Source organism: Ranitomeya imitator, chromosome 2 (assembly GCF_032444005.1).
Source record: "Ranitomeya imitator isolate aRanImi1 chromosome 2, aRanImi1.pri, whole genome shotgun sequence".
NCBI lineage: Eukaryota > Metazoa > Chordata > Amphibia > Anura > Dendrobatidae > Ranitomeya > Ranitomeya imitator.
In genome coordinates, this window is record NC_091283.1 from 133,663,022 (window position 1) to 133,681,466 (window position 18,445).

An 18,445-nucleotide genomic window follows, 5' to 3' on the forward strand; every position below is an offset into this window, starting at 1 on the left:
TAAGAAATGCTTACGCTTTCAAGTTAGTAATCCAAATGCACTTTTAAAGGGTGTATACCAAGTTTGTATGGGGTTCCCAATCCCTATGGGCTATTGTATGGAATGCTGAAAGTCTGACCGCTGGGACCCTCACTGATCCAAAGACTTGGGCTCTGCATGTGACTGTCAGAGAGAGCCGAGGAAACTACCTCTGCCAGTTCCATATTCATTGAATAGAGAAAGTTCCGCATACTCAGCCTCTACTCCATTCAGAGCCCCACTTCTTAGATCAGCGGCAGCCCAATCGTTGTGTCCCCAGCAATCAGTAAGTTATCCCCATCCTAAAAAAAAAGAATGACTAACAGACTTGGTGTTAAACCCTTTTATAGGGAATCTGTCACCAGATTTTTGCTATGCCATCTAAGAGCAGAATAATGTAGGGGTAGAGACCCCGAATCCAGTGATGTATCACATACTGGGCTACTTGCTGTAGTTTTGATAAAATCATTTTATCTGCTGCAGATCTAGCAGTTCTCTGAATGCTGAGCTCTGTATAACCCCGCCCACACCACTGATTGGTAGCTGTTTGTCCATGTACAGTATACAAATAAAAACTGCCAGTCTGGGGTTGGGCAGGGTTATACAGAGCTCATGAATATGGTGGACTACCTGGTAGCAGGTTTACTAGTCCTCTAGTGATAATCTCCTGCTGATAAAACCTAAAGACATACTGATAGGGATTCTAGATTGTGAGCCCCATCGGGGACAGTGATGATAATGTGTGCAAACTGTAAAGCGCTGCGGAATATGTTAGCGCTATATAAAAATAAAGATTATTATTATTATTATTAATTATAAACTAAATACTTGATGACATATTCCCTTAAAGTCTATCTGGGAACAAGTTATGTGGAAATTCAGACTAAAGGCAGCAAAAGTGCAAGAGAACAGCTCATTAAAATTAATAGAGAGACCCATGGGAAACAAGCCTGCGTCTGTTAAAGCACCACTCCAGTGGAGGGTTTTATTTCAGTGCTGGAGTGGTGTTGCTAAGGTGTAAGGTCCCTGCTCCTAGTCTTATACTTACCAGCTGCTGTCTCCTGCTGTTATCCGCCCGCTTTGGTCGGTCTCCAGCAGGTTGTGAACTGCCAGATTGCTCTAGACTTTCATTGAGAGCTTGTGATGTGTAACAACTCTGCTGGCATCACAGCATGGCCTCACATCTCTCACACAATCTTACCCACTGCTCCAGGCCATGATGTGCTTTCTGCTTAATGCCAGCTCCATGTTCTGTGTCTCTGCTCTGTGCATGCTTCATGGCTATGTGTATAGGGGGCCGGCGCCTGAACTCTCTGGTTCTTATAGGTATCAGGTGCATCTGTCTAATCAGTTCCTGACCAATTACCAAGAGGCCTCCTGTATATAGTGCAGCTCCACCCTGTGCTCTGGGCCTGTGCAGTGTGTTAGCTCAGCTAGTGTTTAGCTGCTGAGTTTGCCTGGCCTTGCTCTGAGTTATTCCCTCTGAGCTTTTCTCTGTGCTATTGCCTTGATCTTGTAGTCCGCCCTCCAGGAGGCAGAATATCCTGGTCCCTGTGTCTTTGTCCCTGTGTCTTGTTCCATTGCCTTGTCTGTACTTTGTCTTTTCTCGGTCTCCTTGTCTGTGGCTTCCTTCCCTGCTTTGTCTTTCCTTGTGTTCTCAGTCTGCTTACACTCCGCACTCTTGCGGCTCTGCACTCAGACCTTGCTTCGCACTCTCTGGCTTTGCTCTGTGGCTCCGCTCTTTGCGGTTCTATCTGGCTCTGCTCTTTGCGGTTCTATCTGGCTCCGCCTCCTGTGTTTCTACACTTGGCTCCGTCTCCGCTCTTGGCTCCGCCTCCAGCGTCTCCGCTCTTGGCTCCGCCTCCAGCGTCTCCGCTCTTGGCTCCGCCTCCAGCGTCTCCGCTCTTGGCTCCGCCTCCAGCGTCTCCGCTCTTGGCTCCGCCTCCAGCGTCTCCGCTCTTGGCTCCGCCTCCAGCGTCTCCGCTCTTGGCTCCGCCTCCAGCGTCTCCGCTCTTGGCTCCGCCTCTTGCGGCTCCGCCCTTGGCTCTGCCTTCTCCTTCTCTTCTCTTAGTTCCACCTTCTACTCGTACTCGGCCTCCTGCGTTTCTGTTCTGGGTTCTAGCTCTTGTGCTTTCACTCTGCAATCGCTCTTGCGGTCTTTCTCTACTTGTTACTTAGTCCTCCTGTCTGAACAGGTTCCAACCTGTTTCACATACCTGCCTGCAGACCGGTCCCTACCGGTTCTTCCTATGTTCCAGCCGTACCTGCCTGCCTACCAGAGAGCCAGCCGTGTCCGCCTGCCCGCCAGTGTCTCTGTTGTACCCGTCTGCCTGCCTGTGTCCCAGCCGTGCCCGCCTGTCAGCCAGAGTGCCAGCCGTGCCCGCTCCGTTCCTTAGTGGGATCAGCAGCCACAGCCAGACATCACCCTGGAGTGGCACCTGGTAGCTTCCTATTGCACAAGTCTGACCTCACCATCAGAGGCTCCAGCGAACACCTAGGAAGCTACTTAGTTACGCCCCTTCCAGGGAAGTTTGGTCTGTGGTCCAGTGGGGCCACACCCCCAGGCGCCCGCGCCAACCAGTCTGGGTGCGTGCGTGACATGATGTAGCTTCTGGCCAGTTAGAAGCGGCGGTCACTAGATGGCGCCGCAGGATTGGAGCGGTGCTGAAGATGGCAGGTAGTGAACATAATATTGGATGCAGGGTTGTTACGTAAGTAGCACGGCTCCAGCGCTGAAGTAAAAAAAAAAGAAAAAAAAAAAGGAACGGTGCTTTACACATAGATTCCTCACAATTCTCCCGGTTCATTCTTAAAGGGACACTGTCACCTGAATTTGGAGGGAACAATCTTCAGCCATGGAGGCGGGGTTTTGGGGTTTTTGATTCACCCTTTCCTTACCCGCTGGCTGCATGCTGGCTGCAATATTGGATTGAAGTTTATTCTCTGTCCTCCATAGTACACGCCTGCGCAAGGTAATCTTGCCTTGTGCAGGCATGTACTGTGGAGGACAGAGAATTCACTTCAATCCAATATTGCAGCCAGCATGCAGCCAGCGGGTAAGGAAAGGGTGAATCATAAACCCAAAAACCCCGCCTCCATGGCTGAAGATTGTTCCCTCCAAATTCAGGTGACAGTGTCCCTTTAACAGCTTTACACCTCTTTGGCATTCTCTGAAGCAGCTTCCTCAGGTGTCACCTGGAGGCTTTCCAACCGCAGGAGTCCCAAGAGATACTGAGCACTTGATGGTTGCTTTGCCTTCACTCTGCGTCCAACTCATCCTAAAGCATCTTTATTGAATTGAGATGGGGCGATTGTGGAGGCCATGTCATACAATGCAGCACTTCCCTATCATATATATAATTATACATGTATACTGTGGCAAGAAAAGTTTGGGCACAGCTCTTCAAAATTACTGTCATTGTGAACAGCTAAGATGAAGATGAAATGATCTCTAAAAGGCCTAAAGTTAAAGATGACATATTTCCTTTATATTTTAGGGAAAAAAATATTGTTTTTTACATTTTAGAAATTACAAAAAGGAAAATGGGTGGATGCAAACGTTTGGGCACCCTGCATGGTTAGTACCTTGCAACTCCCCCTTTTGCAGGTATCACAGCTTGTAATTTTTTGTTGTTGCCAGACAAGTATTTTAATCCATTTTTCCAGTTCTGTGAGATTCCTGGTCGTCTTGCATGCACTGCTATTTTGAGGTCTAGCCACAGATTTTCAATGATGCTCAGATCACGAGACTGTGAGGGCCATTGTAAAACCTTCAGTTTGCGCTTTTTGAGGTCGTCTGTTGTGGATTTTGATGGGTGTTCAGGATCATTATCCATTTGTAGAAGCCATCCTATTTTTCACTTCAGGTTTTTTTTTTTACAGATGGTGTTATGGTTGTATCAAGAATTTGATGAAATTTCATTGAATCGATTCTTCCCTCTACCCGTAAAATGTTCCCCGTACAATTGACTGCAACACCACCCCAAATCATGATTGATCCACCCCCATGTTTAATGGTTGGCGAGATGGTCTTTTCCTGAATTTCTGTGCCCTTTTTTTCCCACACATACATTTTGATCTTGTGGCAAAAGAGTTCCATTTTAACCTCATTGGTCCACAGGACTTGTTTCCAAAATGTATCAGGCTTCTTTAGATGTTCTTTTGCATACTTCTGACACTGAATTTTATGATGAGGATGTAGGAGAGGTTTTCTTCTGATGACTCTTTCATTAATGCAGGTGTCTCTGAACAGTAGAATAAAGTTCCACAACTCCAGAGTCTGCAAAATTTTTCTGAAGGTCACTTGCAGTCAAGTGGGCATTCTGATTTGCCTCTAGTAATCCTACGGACAGCTCTCACTGAGATTTTGCTCAATCTTCTAGACCTTATCTTGATCTCCACTGTTCCTGACATTTCTTAATTACATTTCGAACTGAGGAAAGGGCAACTTAAAAACGCTTTGCCATCTTCATACAGGCTTCTCCTCCACCTTTTACATTTTCAGAGTGCTAGGCAGCTGCTTAGATGAACCCATGGCTACTGTTTTTTGGCACCAGGTTAGTGGAGGCTGTTTTTTTTTTTATAAAGCTTGGACAGCTAATTAAGGTCTGAAAACTCGGTCTGAGCGCACAAATCTCCAAGGGTGCCCAAACTTTTCCATCAGCCCATTTTTCTTTTTTTTATGTAAAAAGATGACTGTGTGTGTGTGTGTTTGTGTGTGTGTGTATGTATATTATATATATATATATATATATATATATATATACACACTAGATGGTGGCCCGATTGTATGTCTACGTAGTATATTGCCCAGCCACGTAGTATATTGCCCAGCGACGTAGTATGTTGCCCAGCCACATAGTATATGGCAGAGCCACGTAGTATATTGGCCAGCACAGAGCCACTTAGTATAGAGACTTAAAAAAATAAATAAACATATACTCACCTATAGCCCGTTGAAGTCCTGCTATACTTACCACCTGCCGCCTTTCTCGCTCCTCCCCACGCTCCCAGGACCGCTCCATTGCAAGCGGCAGCTTCCGGTACCGTCCCAGGGCTGGTGTGAGCAGGACCTATGATGACGTCGCGGTCACATGACCGTGACGTCACGGCAGGTCCTTGTCGCACACCAGCCCTGGGACGGGACCGGAAGCTGCCGCTTGCAATGGAGCGGTCCCGGGAGCGTGGCGAGGAGCGAGAAAGGAGGTGGAGGGTGAGTATAGCAGGTTTTTTGTTTTTTTTAAATTATTTTTAACATGACATATTTTTACTATTGATGCTGCATAGGCAGCATCAATAGTAAATAGTTGGGGACACACAGGGTTAATAGCAGCGGTAACGGAGTGCGTTACACCGCGGGCCGTTACCGCTGCCATTAACCCCAGTGTGAGTGGAGGGGATTCTGGAGCGGGCGCCGGGCAGTGAGTGTAGGGGAGGGACTAATCGGACTGTGCCCGTCGCTGATTGGTCGCGTCAGCCATGACATCAATAACCGTGACAGAAGGACAGACAGACGGAAGTACCCCTTAGACAATTATAGAGATTATATATATATATATATATATATATATATATATATATATATATATATATATATATTAGTAATATTGTATATATATTAAAATACAAAGGAAATGTGTAATCTTAAACTATAGACCTTTTGACGTTTAATCTTCAACTTGCTTAACTGTTCATAGTTGCAGTGATTTTGACCAGGGGTGTCCAAACTTTTACATGACACTGTATGTGTGTGTTGAATTAAAAAATCCCATTACTTTTGCTGAATTGGTTCAAATTTTTTATATAATTAATCCGTAACCATAATGCATTCCCCAATGCGACTTGTTTGTGATAACAAATGCAATAGCCTTTGGTCTGTCTTTTGAGTCTTTGACAGTGTCTTAACTGTGAAATATCCCATATATTTAGTTTGTATTTCAATGTTTGCGCCTACAATCCTATAAAAGCGACTATAAGGCTGTGTTCACACGTTGCGTTTTTTTTGCGTTTTTTTTTTTTGCGGTTTTTCCCGATAAAAACGCTGTAAAACCGCAAAAAAAACGCATACAATAAGCATCCCATCATTTAGAATGAATTCCGGATGTTTTGTGCACATGATGCGTTTTTTTCCGCAAAAAAAACGCATACCGCACAAAATCCGGACATGCTCTATCTTTTTGCGGTTTTTCTGCGGATTTCCCACTCCAAAATGCATTGGGAAGTGTCCGGAAAAAACCGCGGTAAAAAACGCGTCAAAACCGCGGAAAAAACGCGTCAAAATCGTGGCAAAAACGCATGCCGTTTTCTTGCGGATTTCATGCAGAAAATGTCCGGAATTCTCAGGAATTTTCTGCATGAATTCCTGAACGTGTGCACAAAGCCTTAGAAGTCAAAATTCCAGTGTAATTAACTATTAAATGTCAGAAACTAGAGCCAATCTGACAAAACCAAAGTCATATTCTTATTCAGCACCATAAAGTTAATAAAAAACCGTACTTACATCGTCATCACCAAAATCATTCTCTACCAGTGTTATATTTGCGGAAAATTATTTATTTTCTACAGATTGCATCAGCTGACGTGTGCTCCTAACAGCCGCATGTGGAATCACGATCCACCGGCATCTGTTGACATGTTAAATGCTGCTGCCAATCTCCGACAGTGGCATTCAACATGGCTGCGCCAGAAGTGTATCTCTAATCCTGCCCATCGGTACCAATGTCACATGATCAAGGGGTGCCGATGAGTTGGCGTGACAGCCCGGGGTCTGCAGGAGACCCCTATGGTTGTCATTGCTGTTCTGCTATGAGTGCTGTTCAGTGGCCAGCATTCCTAGCAGATTATCAGTTCTGGAGCCCTGCTGTGTGTAGCATAGGCAATTGGAGTATCACGACTTCTAGTCTCCTTCTGAAGCCAGTAAAAAGTAAAGAAAAAAAAGTTTAAAAAATATATGTATATATGTGTGTGTGTGTATGTATATGTATATATATATATATATATATATATATATATATATATATATATATATATATATATATACTGTATAACTGTTAAAGTCATCTCCCTTTCGCCTCGTTCAAAATAATACAATAAAAAAATAAAAATACACATTTGGTATCGCTGAGTTCAGAAATGCCCGACCTATCAAACTATAAAAATAATTAGATCGGTAAATGGTGTAACGAACGAGAAAAAAAATTAAACCGCCACCATTACTTTTTTTTTTAGGTCACTGCAGCATTGCAATAAAATCTAATAACAGTCGATCAAAAGATCGTCTCTACCTCAAAATGGTAAAATAAGCCCACACCCAGATCCTGAAATACAGACACGCTACAGGTCTTGGAAAATGGCGCTTGTTTTATATACAACGTTTTTTATTTATGTGGAAAAAAAATTCCAAAGAACCTTTACATGTTTTGTATCTACAAACTCCTAATGACCCGGAGAATCATAATAGCAGGTCAATTTTAGCATTTCATGAACAAGGGGAAAAAAATTAGGAATTGCACTTTTTTTTGCAATTTTACTGTAGTTTATTATTATTATTGTTATAGCGCCATTTATTCCATGGCGCTTTACATGTGAGGAGGGGTATACATAATAAAAACAGAAAGTACCTCCGTCACACCCAATATGGAACACCAGGGATTACCCAAACCAGAGATAATTGCCAATATATATTTTTATTAATTTATAATCAAATGACAGTACATAAAATAATTTATAAAAGATATAAAACCAAATAGATTTGTGCGTACAGCACTGACGAAGGAGAATTGTCCGAAACGCGCGTCGGGGTGCGTTACAGCAGGACCCAGCCACCCAATAAGGTATATACCGGCATATGATTTGAATTAGTCCTATTTGTTCATTTGCACATCATTGAGTTCAATGCTCATTAGGAGAAGTTTATTAGCATAGATTAGCACATTACAGTGGGTTTTTTGCACTTGACACTTTATATATTGGCAGATTCCTCTTTATATATTTTATGAGTGTATTTTAGTGTATGAGGAAATGAGGTTGGTTATTTGGTTTTCACACACGTATATTTATGCACTTTATACACATATTGTTTACATATTATGAACTGGGACACATCGTGCAATATTGGGTGAGCGTGTTAAGTCTATTTTATATAGTAGTTCTGCTGTACGCACAAATCTATTTGGTTTTATATCTTTTATAAATTATTTTATGTACTGTCATTTGATTATAAATTAATAAAAATATATATTGGCAATTATCTCTGGTTTGGGTAATCCCTGGTGTTCCATATTGGGTGTGACGGAGGTACTTTCGTTCACTTGGTGGTAGTAGTCACCGTCCTTACACAGAGCACTGCTGTGATATATTTCCTCAAGTATTGAATATACATGAATATATATTTGAATTAAATTGTATATGTATATCACTGAGCGGTAAATCTGTGTTTTTCATATTTGATAATAAAAACAGGTACAATAATCTTGAACAATACAAGTCACAACTGGTACAGGAGGAGAGAGGACCCTGCCCGCAAGGGCTCACAATCTACAAGGGATGGGTGAGGATACAGTAGGTGAGGATAGAGCTGGTCATGCAGCGGTTTGGTAGATCGGTGGTTACTGATTTTGTAGGCTTGCCGGAAGAGGTTGGTCTTCAGGTTCTTTTTGAATGTTTCGATGGTAGGTGAGAGTTTGATATGTTGTGGTAGAAGGTTCCAGAGTAGGGGGGATGCACGAGAGAAATCTTGTATGCGATTATGTGAAGAGGAGATAAGAGGGGAGTAGAGAAGGAATTTTTTTCCCGCTTTCCAGTACACGATATGGTAAAACCAATGGTGTTGTTCAAAAGTATAACTCATCCATAAAAAAACAAGCCTTCACATAGCCATACTGTTGGAAAAAAAAAGTTATGGTTCTGGGAAGAAGGGGAGCAAAAAAACGAAAAAGCAAACATGGAAAATCCCAAGGTCGTGAAGGGCTTAAGGTCGAATTGCTGTAGTCTCCTCTGGACAGTTGACGTTGAGATGTCTCCTACTTAATGCCTGTGCATCTTTTATGACAGCTGTTATCTGAAGTGCTGTCATTTGCTTTTTTGAGGTTGGTAATCCTGATGAACTTATCCTCTGCAGCACAGGTCATTCTTGGTCTTCCTTTCCTGGGGTGGCCCTCATGAGAGCCAGTTTCATTGGAGATTGTTTTTTATTGTTGCACTTAAGAATGCCTTATTGGTGTTAGCAATTTTCCGGATTGACTGAACTTCATATGTTAATGATGGACTGTCATTTCTTTATCGCCTCTCATTGGGGGACACAGGAACCATGGGTGTATGCTGCTGCCACTAGGAGGCTGACACTATGCAAATAAAAAAGTTAGCTCCTCCTCTGCAGTGTACACCCCACCGACTGGCATTATACTCTTCAGTTTAGCTTAGTGTCAGTAGGAGGTGGACACGGGTCTTTTATTAGACCCTTATCTACCTCAATGTGCGTCGTTTTCTTTCAGGTTTTTTTCGGAAGGGATACAGGGTGAGCAGTCACACCTGTAGTCCCACAAAGCGGACTATGAGTACGGCGTGTACTGCCACCCCGTATCCTCATAGATCCCTCTCCAGGACCAAGATCCTAGCACACAAGCGTGCTCAGAAGTCCGGTCCTGGCCCCGTCCCCCACCCACTCGCCTACCAGAGCCTGTCGGTCGGAGGAGACGAGGACGTCCATCACAGCTCCGTGGACGTCTCATTCCCCTCAGGTTAGTAACGGCGTGGGATGTTTAGGTGAGTATTTCCCCTCCATTCCCCCGGGATCTTTTCTCCAGATGTCCCCCGGTCCTCCCTCATGGCGTTTATTTTAGAGGGATCCCAGGGACAGCCACAAGGGCTGTAACTCATTTTCCTCCTAAGCTCTCCTTCATTGGCGGCCGCACAGCCACAATGTCTCCCTTATAGAGTCTCAGCCTAGCAGGCTGCCGCGCCGCTCCCCCCTGCGGTCTCACTTCTCGGCGGCCACAATGTGTCCTGTGTCTGCACGGCATCCTTGGCAGGATGCCGTGCCACTTACTTTCTGCGGCGCTCCGACGCCGCGATTCTCCGGCGGTGATCCGGCGCCACGATTCTCCGGCGGCGCCAGCCTCTAATTTAGGTCCCGGCTTCTGCCGGGGCCTACTTCTGGCGCCGCGACCCCGCCACTTCCGCTTTCCCGGGCGGCCTTGGCAGGCTGCCGCTCTACTCAGTGCCTGTGGTGCACTGCTCCGGCGCCGCGGTTCCCTTCTCCGGCGGCGCCGGCCTCTACTTTAGGTCCCGGCTTAGGCCGGGGCCTACTTCCGGTCCCGCGCTCCTCTACTACCGCTTCTGCGGGCGGGCTTTTTCCCGCCCGACATTCCGACCGCCCGACATTCCGTGCCCTGCCCACCGGCGCTTCTATGGTGACTCCGCCCCCTTCTTCCAGGGACAACGTCTGTGGGCCCTCACCGCTCCTCAGGAGCAGGTGCTCACGCAGCGCGACCCTCACATCGCCACCGCACTAGGACTACAGCACCTCAGGGCAGGAGTTCCACCTTCTTTCATCGGAGACCCACCGCAAGCGGAACATCTTCCAGGACCGGGTCCGTGAGTAGCTGCACTGCAGACTGACATCCCCTCTGCCCCACTGTCCCCTAACCCGCCGGCATTTTCTTCAGGGACCTTCTCAAAATGTCTACCTCTTAAAGGGGGCCGCTCTCGTCCTCCTGCTTCTTCCTCATCTGTCTTAGTCAAGTACTTTGCATATGTCAGTCCTGCAGCAACCCGTTTGTTCCCACTGCCCAGGATCCCCCGGCCGATCCACCCGAGAGTGATCCCCCCCATCCCAGGCTGGGCCTCCTCTCTGTCCCAATCGGTGGCCGATTTAACACGGGTGTCTCAAACCCTGGTGTCCGTGCTGGATCGGTTACCCCTGCAGACCCCCGCAGTAGCCAGCGGGACGCAGGAAATTCCGTCCGAGCCATCCACGGCTAGCCGCAAAAGGTCCAGACAGGAACGCCGGTCTGAGTCCTCTTCTTGTTCCATCTCGCCACTCGGTCCTCCTCTGCGGTCGGCGTCCTCCCGATCCTCCTCCCCTAAGTCAGGCGAGGCGTTCTCTGATGTCCCCTCGGAGGATGTTTCGGAGCTGGATTCGAACCAAATCGCTACCATGAGGGATATGGTTCTGAATCTTATTGGAGCGATAAATCAAACCTGTGGCATCAAAGAGTCCTCTACGGAACCCGCAGATCAGGCGGTTTCGTTTAGACGGGCTAAACCACCTTCCAAGTTTTTCGCTCCTCACCCAGAATTCGAGGAGATTACGGCTAGAGAAAGAGAGAACCCGACCAGACGCTTTCAGAGAGGAAAGCGACTTGGCGTGTTATATCCCTTCTCTTCGGAGCTCACCGCTAATTGAACTGCTTCTCCTTCAGTGGACCCTCCAGTTTCCAGACTGGCCACCAACACGGTTCTCCCACTGTCCAGCGGAGCATCGCTGAAAGATTCTAACGATAGGGTCATAGAATCTTTCGCGAAGTCAGCCTTTGAGGCGGCCTCAGCTAGTCTTTGCCCGGCCTTCGCTTTCACTTGGGTTTCAAAATCCATTTCCAAATGGGCCAAACAGCTCCGTCAGGGCATCCTGGACGGGGTTCAATCCGGACAGCTGGCGGAACTTGCCTACCTGATTTCTCACGCGGGTGAATATCTGGTCTCCGCCTCCCTGGACGCCGCGTCTTGTGCGGCTCAGGCGTCCAGCAACGCGGTTGCCATCCGCCGAACCGTTTGGCTTAAGGCCTGGCAGGCGGATTTGTCTTCTAAAAAGTCCCTTACCAGCCTTCCTTTTCAGGGGTCTCGTCTCTTTGGTTCTAAGCTAGACCAACTCATTAAGGACGCTACAGGGGGTACGAGTTCCCTTCTTCCCCAGGCCTAGCCTCGACGCCCTCCTCCTAGACGTCAATTTTGGTCTTTTCGGTCCTTTTGGCGCTTCGCGGCATCAAATTCCTTCTCCCAGCAGCAACAGAGGCCACAGGCCGTCAAGAGGAGAAGACGGTATCCTTGAGGCCCACTCCTTCCTCGCTACTCCCAGGGTAGATCCTCCAGGTCCAGGACTGGAAGGACCTCCTCGGCATGACTCGACTAGTAGCCAGGCCACCTCCCAGGCTGGGCGGCCGTCTCTTCTTCAGGGACGTCTGGATCTCCTCGGTAGAGGACGCTTGGGTCAGGGAAGTTGTATCCTCGGGATACAAGATAGAGTTCCTTTCTCGACCCCGGGATCGTTTCTTCGAATCCCGACCTCCAAGAGATTCCGCTCTAGTTCCGGGTTTCTTCGCAGCCATCGCGTCTCTCCTCAAAGCCGGGGTAATCGTTCCCGTCCAAGAAAAAGAACGGTTCACAGATTTCTACTCAAACCTTTTTGTAGTACCGAAAAAAGACGGCAGAGTGCGTCCCATTCTGGATCTCAAATTACTGAACAGGAGAGTCCGTCTAAAGCACTTCAGGATGGAATCCCTTCGTTCGGTAATCGCTTCCATGGAGGCTCACGAATTTCTGTGTTCCATAGATGTTCAGGATGTCTACCTCCATGTTCCGATATTTCCAGGACATCACCGATTCCTGCGCTTTACGGTGCTCCAGGAACACTTTCAGTTCGTCGCCCTGCCGTTCGGTCTTGCATACCGCCCCAAGAGTCTTCACGAAGATCATGGCGGCACTGATGGCCATCTTGAGGGTCAGAGGTCTGGGTCTTTTTCCATACCTCGACGACATCCTCATCAAGGCTCCGTACTTTTCTCAGGCTCACGAAAGCCTGTCCATCGTTGATACCCTAGCCCGTTTTCAGGTGGTTGGTCAACCGGAAGAAGTCCTGTCTTATTCCTTCTCAGCGCATCATCTTTCTGGGCATGCTCTTCGACACCCGTCGGACCAGGGTCTTTCTCCCCGAAGTCAAGAGATCCATTCTTCGTCAGGACGTACGCGTGCTCCAGGGCCCTCAGCCTCCCTCCCTCCGATCGGCCATGAAGGTTTTGGGGAGGATGGTAGCAACATTGGAAGCGATTCCCTTCGCCCAATTTCATTCTCGACCTCTTCAGCAAGCCATCCTGTCTCAGTGGAACAGGTCTGTCTTCCCCATGGACCGCCCGATCCGACTCTCCCCCCGAGTCAAACGGTCTCTCATGTCCCAGGGCAGGTCCTTCCTTCCAGTTCACTGGCAAGTGGTGACGACGGATGCCAGCCTGCTCGGCTGGGGTGCAGTGTTTCGCCACCTGACTGTACAGGGCCGCTGGTCAGCGCAAGAGTCAACCGTACCGATCAATGTCCTCGAGATCCGGGCCATTTTTCTGTCCCTTCGTCACTGGGAAAGGATTCGCAGGGGCCTTCCTATCCGAATCCAGATGGACAATGCCACGGTGGTGGCATATGTCAACCATCAGGGGGGAACTCGGAGCGCCTTGGCCGAGGTATCCAGGATTCTCCTTTGGGCAGAGGCAACGGTTCCGGTGATATCCGCGGTGCATATCCCCGGCGTGGACAATTGGGCCGCCGACTTCCTCAGCCGCGAGGGTCTCGCAGCAGGGGAATGGTCCTTACGTCCGGAGGTCTTCCATCAGATTTGTCTTCGATGGGGGACTCCGGACGTGGACCTCACGGCGTCTCGAACGAACAGGAAGATTCCGCGGTTCGTCTCCAGGTCTCGCGATCCTCTCGCAGTGGACGTCGACGCTCTGGCCATTCCTTGGTCACAGTTCGGGCTGCCCTACCTGTTCCCACCCCTTCCCTTGCTTCCCAAACTGCTGAAAAAGATCAAAGCAGAAGGGATGCCGGTCATTCTAATCGCCCCGGATTGGCCTTGGACAGCTTGGTTCGCGGAACTCGTCAATCTTCTCGCGGACGCTCCCTGGCGCCTTCCAGTCTGGCCCGATCTGCTGTCTCAGGGTCCGATCTCCCACCCGAATTCTCAGTCGCTCAGTTTATCGGCGTGGCTGTTGAGACCGCAGTTCTAAGAGCGTCCGGCCTTTCGGCCCGGGTGATTTTCACCATGATTCAGGCTCGGAAGCCTTCGTCTTCCAGGATCTACTATTGTGCCTGGAAGGCTTACTTCCGTTGGTGTGAGTCCAACCGCGTTTCACCTATGTCCTTTTCCCTGCCTTCCATCTTGGTTTTCCTTCAGGCAGGACTGGATTCGGACCATGCTCTTAGTTCCCTAAAGGGCCAGGTTTCTGTGCTTTCCATCCTTTTTCAAAAGACTTTAGCTTCCAGACCACAGGTTAAGACCTTCCTTCAAGGAGTAGCCCACGCAGTCCCTCCGTACAGGGCCCCTGTGGATTCATGGGATTTAAACCTGGTACTGGACGTTCTGAGGGTTCCCCCCTTTGAACTTCTGAGGGAGGTTTCCCTATCAGTTCTGTCTTGGAAGGTGGCCTTTCTTGTGGCCATCACTTCTATCCGCCGCGTCTCCGTGTTGGCGGCTCTCTCTTGCCGTCCTCCTTTCTTGATTATCCACCAGGACAAGGTGGTCCTCAGGCCTCCGCCTTCCTTTCTTCCTAAGGTGGTTTCCACATTCCACCTCAACGAGGACATCGTTCTACCTTCCTTTTGTCCAGCTCCGACTCATCTTCTGGAGCGATCGTTGAACAAGCTGGACCTTGTCAGGGCAGTGAAGATCTATCTGGATAGAACGTCCACTTTCCGGAAGACGGATTCTCTTTTCGTCATTCCTGATGGCTCGCGCAGAGACCAGCCGGCTTCTAAGGCGACTATCGCTCGCTGGATCAGAACGGCTATTCTGGAGGCTTACCTGGTCAAGAACAGAGTGCCTCCCTCTGGGATCAAGGCTCGCTCCGCCCGGGCAGTCGGCGCCTCCTGGGCGGTGCACCACAGGGCTTCCGCCCTACAGCTTTGCAAAGCGGCAACCTGGTCTTCCATCCACATGTTCGCCAAATTTTACAAGGTCCATACCTACGCTTCGGCGGACGCCAGCCTAGGCAGAAGGATCTTGCAGCCGGCAGTGGTGAGTCCTCTGACCTGATGGAAGTCTGTTTTTCCCGCCCTTGGGACTGCTTTGGGACGTCCCATGGTTCCTGTGTCCCCCAATGAGAGGCGATAAAGAAAACAGGATTTTTGGTTGCTTACCGTAAAATCTGTTTCTTGGAGCCTCCATTGGGGGACACAGCTCCCTCCCAATGTTTTTGTTATATGTTCTATGACTGTTCTCACGTTTACAGTTCTCAAGTTTGTGGTTATGGTTTTTCAACCCTGTTACTTTTCTCCTACTGCTTTCTCACTAACTGAAGAGTATAATGCCAGTCGGTGGGGTGTACACTGCAGAGGAGGAGCTAATTTTTTTATTTGCATAGTGTCAGCCTCCTAGTGGCAGCAGCATACACCCATGGTTCCTGTGTCCCCCAATGGAGGCTCCAAGAAACAGATTTTACGGTAAGCAACCAAAAATCCTGTTTTCTCTTTTCTCAGTTGAATGTTTTTTGCGATATTTTTGTTTCAAACAGTTGTGTAATGGGGCTCAGCACTGTATTTGACTGTGTACCAACAATGACTCTGCAGAACACATCTGATGGTTGCAAACACTCTACCAAAGGCCGGTCCATACCTGTTCTTTGAGAGCAATTCCAGGTGACTACTGGATGAAGTTGCTGGACAGAATGCCAAGGGTGTATAAAGTGTAAAATAGGGGAACTCTGAGGAATCTAAGACTTAATATTGATTCTGGTTTGTTTCACATGTGTTTTTTTTATACCTTGTTCCTGCCTATATGTGCTCTTTTGTGGTTTTGCTGCTTTCAGTCTGAATTTACCATGTGCACATTCCAATATGAACAAAGTAAACCATTGCATGAACAGGTGTGTCCAAAATTTTAATTGGTACCGTGTAGAGAAAACTGTCACCTACTAACATAGCTATGGTCTTCTACAGAGCTCTCTAGTGACCAGAGCGCTGAGGGTCTTTTGGAAGACTGCGATATCTTTGGGCCCACACGAGATGATGTACTGGCAATGGCTGTCAAAATGGCGAATGTCCTACAAGAACCTGGGCAGGACTTGGAGGCTGACTTCCCAAAAAGTAATTTTTCATTACTATTGGTATTAGTAGGTTATTGCACACTGTTAGGTTTTTATATAAATTATTTGCTTTCTTTCTGTTCGGCTCCTGTGCAGATCCTGCAGATATAAATCAGAGTGTGGATTTCCTGCTGGATTGCGGTTTAGTGAGCTCTGACAACGCTTCAGAACAAGATGCTTCTCGAGTTATAAGAAAGGTGCCTTTTATTTCAAAGAAAAACGGATTGTCCTGTGAATTGGTAACTTACATATGTAAAATAATTACTCATTTACACATCGCTCTATCTAGGGTCCAAAGCGCATGCTCTTATCAGAGAAAGAGAGCAGCTCTCGGGACTCCATTCTCAGCCAGCGAAGCAGCACAAACCTCAGTTTTAGTTATGGCGTAAATGCTTGGAAAAGTTGGGTGCAACGAAAGTATGAAGGGGGTGAGCCCAGCAAAGGAGAGGAAATACGTTTTGGCCGTAAGTAGAAAACAATCTTCATATTATATTAATTTATTCTGTTTAGCTTAAACCCAGAAAATGTTTATTCTCCCCTTGTTTTTTGCATTGCTGTAGAAGGCATTATCCCCAATCCCTCAAGGTTACAATAGTGTCATATCCTCTTTTAACCAGCAAGTTCCCTGTTTCTTTTCCTTCTATAATCACAGTAAGTCCAAGCCACTCGACTCACCACCTTCCTAATCAGTCGCAGTATTGTGTACGCCATCCTATCCCACCTTCCTAGATGTATTCACATGCTCCTAGCTTCATGGTATCAGAGATTGATGCACACAGCAGTTGCCGTCCCATCGTTTGCTGTATGCTTTTTCTTACATGGCAGGAGTGGTATGTGACTGCAAGTTCCACAAGGGCTAGCTGAATGCAGTGAGCGACAGACTAGCTTCATTCATTTATTAGCGACCGCTGAATGGAAGTAAAATGTGATAGCCAAGTATTGATTGATTTTGCTTAGCCCTGGCGTTTTTATGTATTGTATTTTATATTTCTTTTGTGTAGCTAAACCTATGCGCATAAAGGAGGACATTTTAGCCTGTACAGCAGCAGAACTTAACTATGGTTTAGCACAATTTGTGAAAGAGATAACACGACCAAATGGTGAACGGTATGAGCCAGACAGCATCTACTACTTGTGCCTGGGAATCCAACAGGTGAGATTTTGCTTATTTTTTTTTTTTAGATTCTTTATTGTATAATTTTTATGCTGGGCCAACAATCAACATTTGCAGTAAGTAATTGAAATATATTTGAAAATGTCTACAGTACATTAGGTCCCACACTTGTGTCAAAAGTTTCTTAGTTTGGACAACCCTTACTTAATAGAGGACATATAAAAATTAGTGATGAGCGAATATACTCGTTATTCAAGATTTCTCCCGAGTATTTTTTAGTGCTCGGAGATTTAGTTTTTCTTGCCGCAACTGAATGATTTATATCTGTTAGCCAGCATAAGTACATGTGGGGATTCCGTAGCAACCAGGCAACCCCCACATGTACTTATGCTGGCTAACAGATGTAAAACCTTCAGCTGCGGCAATAAAAACTAAATCTCCGAGCACTAAAAAATACTCGTAGGACCCCCGAGCATGCTCGAGAAATCTCGAGTAACGAGTATATTCGCTCATCACTAATAAAAATGTTCTGCCCATTTTGATGAAGCTGGGAAAAACTGATGTGAAAATGTAAAAAGTCGCAAAATATTGGCACAACTTTGAGCTGCGCCTTAATTTTATGACTTTTAAATGTCTTTATGCCCAAACTCTGGTGTGAAAGCGATCAGGCCCAGGGTGTTTAGTCACAGCAGTGTTACAATAGGAATCAATCTCTTCCAATTGATAACTTATCGGCTGGAGATTTTTCATTGTGACAAATTTAACCCCTTAGCGACCGCCGATACGCCTTTTAACGGCGGCCGCTAAGGGTACTTAAACCACAGCGCCGTTAATTAACGGCGCTGTGGAAAAAGTGAATAGCGCCCCCCAGAGTCGGATTTTCTCTGGGGTCTCGGCTGCCGGGGGTAGCCGAGACCCCAGAGAACATGATTCGGGGGTTTTTTTTACCCACCCCGCATTTGCGATCGCCGGTAATTAACCATTTACCGGCGATCGCAAAAAAAACCGCGATCTCTTTTTAATTTCTCTGTCCTCCGATGTGATCGCACATCGGAGGACAGAGAAAAAAAGGTCCCAGGTAGCCCCCCAATACTTATCTGTCTCCCCCGGTGCTCCTCGTGGCTCCCGGTGGGCGCCGCCATCTTCAAAATGGCGGGCGCAGTGCGCCCGCCGGCCGGCCCCGCGAGAATCTTTGGGGTCTCGGCTGCCGGGGGTAGCCGAGACCCCAAAGAGCATGATCGGGGTCGGTTTT

General features: G+C 47.3%; 1 protein-coding gene across 2 annotated transcripts in view; it reads left to right on the forward strand.

The window, feature by feature from the left end:
• ZMYM3 (zinc finger MYM-type containing 3) overlaps window positions 1–18,445 on the forward strand; it is a 102,485-nt gene that overhangs the window by 72,102 nt on the left and 11,938 nt on the right. For both annotated transcript variants that reach the window (XM_069747277.1, XM_069747275.1), the window contains exons 18-21: window positions 15,934–16,080; window positions 16,176–16,276; window positions 16,369–16,543; window positions 17,081–17,232. In XM_069747277.1, the coding sequence (XP_069603378.1) occupies window positions 15,934–16,080; window positions 16,176–16,276; window positions 16,369–16,543; window positions 17,081–17,232 (575 nt within the window). The remainder of the gene's footprint in view (window positions 1–15,933; window positions 16,081–16,175; window positions 16,277–16,368; window positions 16,544–17,080; window positions 17,233–18,445) is intronic.